At 39.2% G+C, this 13,177-nt stretch overlaps 1 protein-coding gene across 2 annotated transcripts in view; it reads right to left on the bottom strand.

Moving 5' to 3' along the window:
- The window catches only part of LOC138959135 (nuclear factor NF-kappa-B p100 subunit-like), a 34,577-nt gene extending 21,673 nt beyond the window's left edge, over positions 1–12,904 (bottom strand). The window contains exons 1-5 of one of the 2 annotated variants that reach the window (XM_070330500.1): positions 12,760–12,904; positions 8,672–8,817; positions 7,684–7,835; positions 7,136–7,284; positions 717–847 (exon numbers count right to left, since the gene is read on the bottom strand). In XM_070330500.1, coding sequence (XP_070186601.1) covers positions 717–847; positions 7,136–7,284; positions 7,684–7,835; positions 8,672–8,816 — 577 coding nt within the window. In that variant the 5' untranslated portion in view covers position 8,817; positions 12,760–12,904. Of the gene's footprint in view, positions 1–716; positions 848–7,135; positions 7,285–7,683; positions 7,836–8,671; positions 8,818–12,509; positions 12,655–12,759 lie in introns of those variants that run through there. The other variant, XM_070330499.1, reaches the window with a different exon arrangement.
- Positions 12,905–13,177: the final 273 nt, after the last annotated feature.

Here is a 13,177-nt window from a genome sequence, read left to right as displayed (position 1 = left end):
AGAATCAAAAATCAAGAAAGGTATGTCGTTGGAACGTTTCATTGTTGCCAAAACAAAACGTTACGTTCACAAATATATCGACCCAGCGGTCTGTGCACAGACAAACACTAATTAGACAAAACTGGGTCGATATATCTGTGAACGTAACGTTTTGTTTTGTCAATGATTAAGCGGTCCAACAACATACCTTTCTTGGTTTTTAATTTTTTTTTTTTTATCTCTTATTCACTTTGAAAATGCCAGCATATGCACAGATTCTCTTTTGAGAAACAGGAACAGCTTCCTATTCACTTCAAAATGCCAGCATATGCACAACATGAAAAACCTTGTGTGGTCTATTTTTGTTTGTTTGTTTGTTTGTTTGTTTGTTTGTTTGTTAACCTGTCTCTTTGCTTCGATATTCTCTTCTGTCTTGTACAATTATTCGGTTGCCATTTTGATGTATGTTGAGTCCCCCCCCAAAAAAAAACATCACTGATAACTAATAACTTCAGCACAGATGTACATTTAAACACAGAGGATACTGAAACTCCTGTCTAAACCATTACAGAATTGTTTTTTACTTTTGGACACGTACACTCACACACTACAATTAGTCTTAACTCCTGGCAAAGCAGATGCATAAAATTGTTTAACCAGCACCCCAAAATAAAGGGACAGTAAATACAAGAAGAAGGTTATCAAACAAATAAACATAAGTGCATGAACAACAATACCTGTGGTGGTAGGCTCATTGGTTAGACCGCCGACCATTCTCTTGTTAAGCTTGATTTGCTCCAACAGACGATTTGCCAGAACTTCAGCTGCCTTTTTCCTCGTCACGTGCAGAATGCACAGATTTGGAAAACTGTCAAAAAGAGTAACCATCCCATTCACACATGTATATCTTTCAGATACCAGCTTCTTGCTACATACGTATATGCAGGGTAATCAATACATTGCATGACTGATTTGTCATTAATTCAATGAGTCTTAAATCAAAATTAATGTGTTAAGCCCTATCAAGCCCTACACATCTGCCACAAATTCAATAAACTTAAGCAATGTGAATTCAATGCGTTGGTCATTTTACAATTCCAGGCAGTTGTGAATGATGAATAACACATGACCTAAACCCTATGCATGTTGAGGTTTATTCAATGCATTTTCTCTGGAGACAGTGCATGGCTGACTTCACAAGTGCAGGGTTTCATTTACTAGTGCGCCTTGCGCCATTGGCGCATAACATCTCAAAATGTCCCATTGGAATTCCCTTCAGTGCGTCAAAGGGCGCACTGAGATTACATACCACTGCGCCGACCCGTGCACACTTTTCACGGGAGTACAGTGTTCAGAATGACCTAATAACGTGCGCCAAGCCGAGGAACTTGCGAGTTTGTGAAATGCGCTGTGATTGGCTTTTAAAATGTAATTCATTAGTATTCAAGCAATCCTGCAAACTATCTGCACTTGCGCGTTTACCTCTGTGGAAACTGTCAACAAAAGCGATATTGATCGAAACACACAGACACACACACAGACACACACTAACCTAATACACTGGCAAATTCTCATATCATCATATGGCACCAAATAACACTATTTTGCATCTTTTGACAAAAGTATTTTGGCCTAACCCGCTGTAACAGGCCATTTTCACACATAGTCAGTTTTGACAGGGAGGTCATTCTGGGCTAGCTGATTTTGACCGGGAGGTCCATTCTGGGCTAGCCAATTTTGACTCCCCCCAGTCAGTTTTGACCTCCCCTTCAAACTTCAAGAATAAGTACGTTAGGATCTTTTAAAACGAAATATATGTATATGTGCACAATATTTGTTGCAAAAATGATTTAAACAAATGAAAAAAAAAAAATATATATATAATTTTGTTGTTGTTGTTGACACCTTTTAAACTTCAAGAATAAATACACGAGGACCTTTTAAAACGAAATGTACGCATATATGTATGCATTTATGCATCCCCACAAGTTGGGTGGGGGGGGGGGGGGGGGGGGCAGTCATTCTGGGCTAGCCTCCCGGTCAAAATCGGCTAGCCCAGAATGACCCCCCCCGGTTAAAACTGACTGGGCCAGTCAGTTTTGACCTCCCCTTCAAACTTCAAGAATAAGTACTTTAGGACCTTTTAAAACGAAGTATATGTATATGTGCACAGTATTTGTTGAAAAAAGGATTTTTTATTTTAATTGGAAAAAAATAATCGAAAAAAACTAACTTTAAACTTCAAGAATAAATACACTAGAACCTTTTAAAACAAATATATGAAGTTTGAAGGGAAGTGTCGAAACTTTTTATAATTTTTTTAATTTTTTTAACCCTTACGCTGCCAATCAAAATTTGCGTATGTGCATTCCTGACTGCCAGGGAATATTGGAGTTCGGGGTGTAATAATTCACAAAAAATTCTAGTTCCAAACTGGCAGTAGGTAGGTAAGTAAAACCTATGTTATTTTTAAGGGAAATTGAACCAAGAATCTGTTTTTAGTGTCTAATCATGGAAATAATAATTAGTTTGGCTTATAATGATGTTTAAATATGAACTTTTGAAAAATCAGTCCAGCGCATCTTCCGGTGCCTGTGGATCGAACACAGGTGGCTGTTTTGCTCGCTCCAAGAAAGGATTATAATCACTATCATCTACCTGTTTCCAACGAATCGTCCGAAAGAAGATCTCCCCCTTCCCCTGTCAGTATCCATAGTCATTTGCACCCCCTGTAGCGTCAGTCCGGCTTTGTTTTTCCCTACTAGGGCTCGGTCGACTTCCACCGTTTGCCATTTTGACGAGTCAAGATTTCTCTCCCGTATCCTGTCGCCAAGGCCGAAAATAGCCTTCAGACGCAAAACCGTGTCACCATTTATGTTTATTCATGAGAATGAGGCATCCTTCCAAGCCATTGGCTGCTATTTTTGTGTCAGCAGTGACATCGCACTTCTGGAAAATCCCGGAACGGTGAAGACGGGTAAACCCGTCTTAAGGCGCTGCGTCAGTTTTGACCGGGGGGTCATTCTAGGCTAGCTGATTTTGACCGGGAGGTCATTCTGGACTGCCCCCCAAAAAACTTGTGGGGATGCATAGATGCATACATATATGTGTACATTTCGTTTTAAAAGGTCCTAGTGTATTTATTCTTGATAGAGTTTGAAGGGAAGTGTCAAAACTTTTTATAATTTATTTTTATTTTTTTTAAGTAATTTTTTTGGATTTTTTTTTTCGATTTTGTTAAAAATCATTTCTCCAACAAATACTGTGCACATTTACATATATTTTGTTTTAAAAGGTCCTAAAGTACTTATTCTTGAAGTTTGAAGGGGAGGTCAAAACTGACTGGCCTAGTCAGTTTTGACCGGGGGGTCATTCTGGGCTAGCTGATTTTGACTGGGAGGTCATTCTGAGCCCAGAATGACTGCCCCCCCCCCCCCCCCAAAAAAAAAAAACTTGTGGGGATGCATAGATGCATACATATATGTGTACATTTCGTTTTAAAAGGTCCTAGTGTATTTATTCTTGATAGAGTTTGAAGGGAAGTGTCGAAACTTTTTAAAAATTATTTTTATTTTTTTTTAAGTAATTTTTTTGGATTTTTTTTTCGAATTTGTGAAAAATAATTTTTCCAACAAATACTGTGCAGATATACATATATTTTGTTTTAAAAGGTCCTAAAGTACTTATTCTGGAAGTTTGAAGGGGAGGTCAAAACTGACTGGCCTAGTCAGTTTTGACCGGGGTCATTCTGGGCTAACCCCCCACGGGTTAGGGGGAAGAATTTACCCGATGCTCCCCAGCATGTCGTAAGAGGCGACTAATGGATTCTGTTTCTCCTTTTACCCTTGTTAAGTGTTTCTTGTATAGAATATAGTCAATGTTTGTAAAGATTTTAGTCAAGCAGTATGTAAGAAATGTTAAGTCCTTTGTACTGGAAACTTGGATTCTCCCAGTAAGGTAATATATTGTACTACGTTGCAAGCCCCTGGAGCAATTTTTTTATTAGTGCTTTTGTGAACAAGAAACAATTAACAAGTGGCTCTATCCCATCTCCCCCCCTTTCCCCGTCGCGATATAACCTTCGTGGTTGAAAACGACGTTAAACACCAAATAAAGAAAGAAAGAAATTCTGGGCTAGCTGATTTTGACCGGGAGGTCATTCTGGGCTAGCCCAGAATGACTGTCCCCCCAAAAAAACTTGTGGGGATGCATCGATGCATACATTATATGTGTATACATTTCGTTTTAAAAGGTCCTAGTGTATTTATTCTTGAAGTTTCAAGGGAAGCGTCGAAACTTTTTTTATCTTATTTTTATTTTTGTAAAGTAAGTTTTTTTCGTTTTTTTCCCGATTTAACAAAAAATCATTTTTTCCAACAAATACTGTGCAGATATATATATATACTTTGTTTTGAAAGGTCCTAAAGTACTTATTCTTGAAGTTTGTGGGGATGCATAGATGCATATATATATGTGTACATTTCGTTTTAAAAGGTCCTAGTGTATTTATTCTTGAAGTATAAAGGGAAGCGTCAACATTTTTATTTTTTATTTTTTATTTTTGTAAAGTAAGTTTTTTTTATTTTTATTTTTTATTTTTAAAAATAATCATTTTTCCAACAAATACTGTGCACATATACATATATTTCGTTTTAAAAGGTCACAAAGTACTTATTCTTGAAGTTTGAAGGGGAGGTCAAAACTGACTGGCCGGGTCAGTTTTGACCGGGGGGTCATTCTGGGCTAGCTGATTATGACCAGGAGGTCATTCTGGGCTAGCCCAGAATGACTGCCCCCCCCCCCCCCCCCAAACTTGTGGGTATGCTTTGATGCATACATATATGTGTACATTTTGTTTTAAAAGGTCCTAGTGTATTTATTGTTGATGTTTGAAGGGAAGCGTCTTTTTTTTTAATTTTAAATTAGTACGTTTTTTTCGATTTTTTCCGATTTAAAAAAAAATCATTTTTCCAACAAATACTGTGCACATATACATGTAAATTGTTATAAAAGGTCCTAAAGTACTTATTCTTGAAGTTTGAAGGGGAGGTCAAAACTGACTGACCTAGTCAGTTTTGACCGGGGGGTCATTCTGGGCTAGCTGATTTTGACCGGGAGGTCATAATTCTGGGATAGCCCAGAATGACTGCCCCCCCAAAAACTTGTGGGGATGCTTTGATGCATACATATATGTGTACATTTTGTTTTAAAAGGTCCTAGTGTATTTATTGTTGATGTTTGAAGGGAAGCGTCGAAACTGGTTTTATAATTTATTTTTATTTTTTTAAGTGATTTTTTTTGATTTTTTTTTTTTGATTTTGTAAAAAATCATTTTTCCAACATATACTGTGCACATTTACATATATTTCGTTTTAAAAGGTCCTAAAGTACTTATTCTGGAAGTTTGAAGAGGGGGTCAAAACTGACTGGCCTTGTCAGTTTTGACCGGGGGGTCATTCTGGGCTAGCTGATTTTGACTGGGAGGTCATTCTGGGCTAGCCCAGAATGACTGCCCCCCCCCCCCAAAACTTGTGGGGATGCATAGATGCATACATATATATGTGTACATTTCGTTTTAAAAGGTCCTAGTGTATTTATTCTTGAAGTTTGAAGGGAAGCGTCGAAACTTTGTTAATTTTTTAAATTGCGTTAAAGTAAGTCTTTTCCGATTTCTTTTCCGATTTAAAAAAATAATCATTTTTTCAACAAATATTGTGCACATATACATATATTTCGTTTTAAAAGGTCCTAAAGTACTTATTCTTGAAGTTTGAAGGGGAGGTCAAAACTGACTGGCCTAGTCATTTTTGACCGGGGGGTTATTCTGGGCTAGCTGATTATGACCAGGAGGTCATTCTGGGCTAGCCCAGAATGACTGCCCCCCTCCCCCCCCCCCAAACTTGTGCGGATGCATTGATGCATACATATATGCGTACATTTAGTTTTAAAAGGTCCTAGTGTATTCATTCTTGAAGTTTGAAAGAAAGCGTCTTTTTTTTATATTTTAAATTAGTACGTTTTTTTCGATTTTTTTCCTTTAAAAAAAAAATCATTTTGTCAACAAATACTGTGCACATATACATATATTTCGTTTTAAAAGGTCCTAAAGTACTTATTCTTGAAGTTTGAGGGGAGGTCAAAACTGACTGGCCTAGTCAGTTTTGACCGGGGGGGGGGGGGGGGGGGGGGTCATTCTGGGCTAGCTGATTTTGACCCCCCCCCAACCTGGGGAGATGCATAGATGCATACATACATGCGTATGTTTGGTTTTAAGAGGTCCTAGTGTACTTATTCTTGAAGTTTGAAAGGAAGCGTCAAAAAATTTTTGTTTTTTTTTTTTTTTTAAAGTTAAGGGTTTTTGTTTTGTTTGTTGTAATATCATTTTTCTAACAAATATTGTCCACGTTTACATTCATTTCGGTTTAAAAAGTCTTAAAGTGCTTATTCATGAAGTTTGAAGGGGGGGTCAAAACTGACTGGCCTAGTCAGTTTTGACCGGGGGGTCATTCTGGGCTAGCTGATTTTGACCGGGAGGTCATTCTGGGCTAGCCCAGAATGACCTCCCCCCCTCAAACCTTAGATATATGTAGTTATATACATATATGCATAAATATTGTTTTTAATTGTCTTAATGTACTCATTCTTGAAGTTTGCAGGGGGGGGGGGGGGTCAAAATTGACATGGGGGGGGTCAAAACTGACTAGCCCAGAATGACCTCCCGGTCAAAATAGGCTAGCCCAGAATGACCTCCCGGTCAAACTGGGCTACTTCAAAATAGGCTGCTACATCGCTTTGTGCGTTTTGCCTTGGACTATGTAATGTCCCATCAAAATTTGGTTGAAGGGGACAAATGTCCCATTGTCTTTTTCTTCCAGGCTAAACCCTGCAAGTGGCCCTGCAATTGTGAAGCAAACATTGGCTAACTAACAACATTCAATGTACTCACAACCATGACATATTCTGCAACCCTTGGTTTGTAAAAACCAAGAACAAAAATCAACCCAACAAAACAAAAAATAAAATAAAACACCCCCTCATACACACACACACGCACAAAATGCCCAAAACACCTAACACCCTGACCGCTGAACCAACCTCACATCTAGTACCTATCGGACGATTGGACAGACAGGCAAATGCAAGAAGCTATGCAAACCTGATATCGCTGGCAGTGGAGTTCATCTCAATCTTACAGACCCCACCATTGCAGTTCTTGCCAACAAGTTTATGTGCATGAACCTTTGGCTTGTCCTCGTCGGTAACAAGAGAAACCTCAATATGGGCTGGACCTGAGTAGTTTTCAATCTGATGACAAACAAAAAATATATTTTCAGTTCGATGACACACAAGAATATATACAGCAATAGTTTGAAAAACAGCACCCATGATGCAGGGACACCCTTAGGAGAACTTTTATGACAGGTATAATGATTTGTTCCGATTTCTTGGAGGTTTTAAAACAGAGGTGCAATGGTAGTTGAATGCACAATTTCTCTCTCTCTCTTTATCATTATTATTATTACTATTATTATGATATAATGAGTTACTTTTTATAGTTAGATTTTTTGGGTGTTTGTATTGTTCTTGTTCCCTCATGGGCGAGTACTGATTGTGCACAAGCATGTATAGCTTATATCATTACCATTGTAAATAAAACATATCTTATCTTATCTTATCTATCTTATTTCTCTATCTCTCTCTCACCCTAATGGAGGGATAGGTCTTGCGCCCACGTTCTGTCTTTTCCCCCTGCAGACCGCCGTGGGATGGACCTTCACACTCATAACGGAACCTGAAACCCCTCTGCTGAGGCTGTTCCACTATCACCACTCTGGGCTGCTGGTTGTTATCATTGTCTGAAAAAAAGATTTTGAGCAAGACATGTTCCTGTGTACCAGTCAATGATAAAATGCTTCTTTCCCTTTCATTTTTTGGTTTTTGACTACCGGGAAGTATAGCCATGGATGTAAATCACTAAATCAGTCAAGACTCTTTGACAACGTTAACTATATTTGTAAATTATTGTCCACCTCATTGTGCATGAAAGATGCAAAACAAATTCAAACAATGAATTCCAATTAGTCCAGAGGTAGATATAATGTCCCAACTGTGAACGTAAGTTATAATTATTTAATCACAAGAAATCTTCTTCTTCTTCTTCTGCGCTCGTGGGCTGAAACTCCCACGTACACTCGTGTTTTTTTGCACGAGTGGAATTTTACGTGTATGACCGTTTTTTACCCCGCCATTTAGGCAGCCATACGCCGTTTTCGGAGGAAGCATGCAGGGTATTTTCGTGTTTCTATAACCCACCGAACTCTGACATGGATTACAGGATCTTTTTCGTGCGCACTTGGTCTTGTGCTTGCGTGTACACACGGGGGTGTTCGGACACCGAGGAGAGTCTGCACACAAAGTTGACTCTGAGAAATAAATCTCTCGCCGAACGTGGGGACGAACTCACGCTGACAGCGGCCAACTGGATACAAATCCAGCGCGCTACTGACTGAGCTACATCCCCGCCCTATCACAAGAAATCAAAATAAAACTGAAATCAACAAGACAAACGGATACTTGTCTTCATATATATGCCCTTTGAGAAGCTATAAACTAAGGAACAAATGATTTAATTTTGTGTTTTAAATATACAATTTCTGTCACAAAAATGTTCACAGCAAATACTTATACATACTGTCCATGATAAATCCTCCATTCATAATAGGTGAGGGGTCAGTGAAGGTGATGTCTGTGGGTATGCTCATCACATTCTGCATGGCCAGCAGTTCAGAGTCATCAATCTCCACAGAGTCTCGTGAGTTCTCTCCTGAGAATTCCATGCTACAAAATATGAATGTATTAAAAAATCAAACATGAGTTTACCAAAATATCTCAGATAGTTATGATATCACATGTATTAAAGACGCATATCAGAGGGTTATCTTGTTTTTCCAAATTTGTTTCCTGCATTCAGGGAAATATGCTGCAAAATTAGATATGCGGCTATTTTACAGAAATACATGTGTAACCGAGTGCCGAAACACTACGATCACCTCGGGAAGCGAAGTGCAATCAAACAGGATTGAGAATGTTAGGGCTAATTTCTTAGCCCTATAAAAACTGTTATGCAAACCCGAAGGTTTCCATGAACATACAGACAATCGGAAACCACCAGACCCCATCACAAACAGAACTCTACAATCCACAGGTGTTGACTTTAAAGGCCAACAACTCGGGTGCAGAGTCCGCTGTGAAAGGAGCGGTAGCCTCCCCTGTCACAATCGCCCCCGTTTGAAATGAACTTCGTCCCGAAGTTCCGAACCGGGGGACCACTGTCCATCCCAAGTTCGCAGAATGGGAACAGCACGAAAATGTTCAGTGGTCATATTATGCCATTACCTGAACATATCATGCCGAGTCCCATCCCTGCTCGCAAGCGCCAGATGTAACCGAGTGCCGAAACACTACGATCACCTCGGGAGGCGAAGTGCAATCAAACAGGATTGAAAATGTTAGGGCTAATTTCTTAGCCCTATAAAAACTGTTATGCAAACCCGAAGGTTTCCATGAACATACAGACAATCGGAAACCACCAGACCCCATCACAAACAGAACTCTACAATCCACAGGTGTTGACTTTAAAGGCCAACAACTCGGGTGCAGAGTCCGCTGTGAAAGGAGCGGTAGCCTCCCCTGTCACACATGTACTCAGGATTAATCCAGTGGGAGTAAATGCCCAGTAAAGTCCAACCATGTTCACAGTTGCTTGCATGCATTGATACCAACTTGAAAAAATACTTTTTTGTTGCTACCACTTGCCAGAAGCTATGCTGAACTACATACAAGGGGATAACATGTTTTGAGACTTTGACCAACTAGGTTTAAAGTTTTCTCAAAGCTAGCAAAAACTACAATAACAAATTGCAACTTCAAATATCAAGATTCACGGTCTAATTACACATTAACATGCTTCCATTTGAAACTTCGAGGTCGTCATCGTGGATTGACGCCCGACCAAAGGTAATTGAAGCCCGACGACCTCGAAGTTTCAAATGGAAGCATGTTAATGTTATTGTAATTCAATCTGATGACGATCTCTTTCCTGCTTTCATGCGATGATAAACAGACAGAATTGGTTCTATCCTGTTCACACACTACTTTCAGTCCACCTACCTGCAAGGGTCAAGTCCCAAGAAATATGTCTCCGTATTCCTATCTTACCACTCTGCTCCTGTTTTGTTTTCTTTCACATTCATTTTCCCTTCTTTTTTGACGGGTTTCTGGACAGCAAACTCTAAAACAAATTCTTTTCATCACAAAAGCGATCTTTGGAATTGACTGACGCAGTCCGGAAGAATTCATGCATCAACTTACGTCATGTATTCGACGTCATCACTTCACATACCTTAGGCCTAAAAAAAAAATTAGGTGTGGTTACGGTAACCCGACCTACCCTATTTTTAGGGGCCGACCCTATAACTTTTTATTACATTTGTCAAAAAACACACCAAAAAAACAAGAAAACGAGTGCAGAAAACGCAATGAAAGCGAAAGCGCTCAAGTCGCACACTGATTACCCTGTCAAGTAGGTTTAATTTGTACACATTAGAAAAAAAAAAAAGTGATTGCCTACCTTCCTACCCTATTTTTTTGGGCTATGTTACCGTAACCACACCTATTTTTTTTTGTTGGCCTTATGGTCTCAGTATTTTGTTAGCCTTCATATTTCCTACTTGTAAAATGACCCTCAAAGCTAACAGAGACTAGTTGAGGTTGTATCAATGCGCCTCGCCAGCAGATGGTTAATGGCTTTTTTAGCGAGTGGTTATCGACAATTAATGACTGGTAATTTTTAATGAGTTGGGGCATTCTGACCAATCACAGGATCTGTTTCATTAAAACGCCAACTTGATTAAATTACAATTGGTAAATAAGATTAATATAGTTCTCTGCAGTTCTCATTAAAATGCAAAGTTGTAATTAAGTTACTGGTTATTTATGTCTGTGTATATTTTCAGTTTGAATTAATTTGTGTAAAATGTGTAAGACTAGATTCATACAGGCGAAATTGACATGACATTGTTTGCTTTTTAAAGGCACCCGTAAACCATCACTGAGCTCCCCGAGCCTCTACATACAGTGCAAGCATACTTCCATTTGAACGCTCGCCAAACGGGAACATCCTGGCTGCTTTCTGTCGAGAGTGAGACATTCTCAAAGAATTTATTTTCGTGGACTATCCGAATGGACTATCAGGCGCCTCGTTTTGATGCTAAACATAACTTTTAAAATCTAAATAGTAAATTGACAGCTTGTTACACAAACATTCTTAAATCATCTTTCTTTCTTTATTTGGTGTTTAACGTCGTTTTCAACCACGAAGGTTATATTCTTAAATCATAAAAGAATTCTTTTTTCATCAAGACAAGATCAGTACAATTCAAAGTTTTGAAAGTTTGAAAAAAGAAAAGCCCGGAAACGTGTCACGCAAAACGTCTTTCTCGTAGCAGACGACGGTTTTGCATAGCGCCAGTTCCTCTGAACGGTCAACCGCCACTACTCTAGTTCGTGTGACTCGCAGCCGTTTGTTGCGTTTTAGATTCAGAGGTACACAATAACGTGCTATTGCAAAAAAGCTAACAGCAAGTCGACTTGAAATCACAAACTGACGACTGACTTGTGACTAAATTGTGAAAAAAAGGAAACGTGGATCACACGGGTTCACGATGGCTCAGGGGTAAGATAAACAATGCAAAAATAAATTCTTTGAAAATTGCTCGCTCTTTACGGAGGGCACTTAGGATGTTCTCAAGCGGTGAGTATTTAAATGAAAGGGTGTTTGTACTGTGTGTAAAAGCCTGACAGTGTCTGTGATGGTTTACGGGAGGCTGACTGTGCCTTTAATTTAGAAAAACATTTGTTTGGTTGGTTTAGTGAACCAGAAAGACTAACTGCAGCACAACAAAACCGTTATGTGGTATTCAAAGACAATTATAAGGAGGACTTTTTTTGCACACCTGCATTTTCTGGAGTTTTGTCTGTTAAGCTAAACTGATAACGACAGTGTGTTTGACTTTGAGCATATATATATATATCAAAAATAGTCAATCTCTGGCCATGACAGTAAATTGTGTTCTCCCTGCAAGTTATATGCCTGTTAACAGGCTGGTAGGGCACATATAATGTTACAGTTGTCACTATGATAACACACTTCATATGCGCAAATGAAGGTTCAAATTAAACACAATAATAGCATAGACCTAAATATAGGTCCCTGATAATAGGTACACTAGTTTCTGTGCATAGCAAAACAGAGGGGGTAAACATTTCATGAGGATATACTCTGGAGTATAGATTCCATTCTTTCATTACGCAGACAAACACTATCTCAGTAATATTTAAGTAGGTCATGACATCACTACAATGAATTGTCAAAGCTATTGACTACGTACGCGAACAGTAACCAATACATCCGGCTTTGCTTGCAAGAGTTTCTGTTTCACAACAAATACTATGGAGCAGAATACACTCACATTCATCTAGAACGAGCCGTAACTGCTACTGTAAAAACGTCCACAAGTGAGGCCACAATGTGCCGTTTTCTCGGTCTTGTGTATAAACAATACACCTCGTGAACAACATCAGATCGTCTGCAACTGCAAGTGAAAGTGTGCGTGCACGGAAAACATGACGTATTTCTCTTTCAAATCAATAAGATCGCGATGTATGCCAAGATCATAGTGGCTTGAACGGTTTGTATTGTACCTGAAATATCTATCTCACCTGAGAGAATCTGAAGCAGCTGTAACAGGAAGACGATTGCAGCGTCTTTTCTCGGAAAATGTCAACTTTCTCACTGACCAGACGCCATGATGGACGTGTGGGATGGGGATTTCCAGTTGGAATTCCCCTCCTCCCGTTGGTTGGACTTCTCAGATCACGTGATAAACCTGATGTCGCTTCATTGGTTACGTGGATTTATTTTTGTGTTGTAGGAATCTATTTTTAGCACCACTATTCCGCACACTGCGTGACACAGGAAAAGCTCGGATTGTTTCCTCGTTGGGCTGAAGTGCATTGTAGCTCCTGCAGAATGCATTTGCATAGGAAAAAAAAGGTTTCGGTTTTGCAACTCCACAGTAAGACAGCCAAAGTCATCCAAACAGCCACTCCCAGTGAAACCTTGGACCTAATAGGTCCA

The sequence above is a fragment of the Littorina saxatilis genome, linkage group LG2, assembly GCF_037325665.1.
Source record: "Littorina saxatilis isolate snail1 linkage group LG2, US_GU_Lsax_2.0, whole genome shotgun sequence".
Lineage (NCBI taxonomy): Eukaryota > Metazoa > Mollusca > Gastropoda > Littorinimorpha > Littorinidae > Littorina > Littorina saxatilis.
The sequence above is the reverse complement of the archived record's forward strand: the minus strand, read 5'-3'. Positions and strand labels throughout refer to the sequence as shown.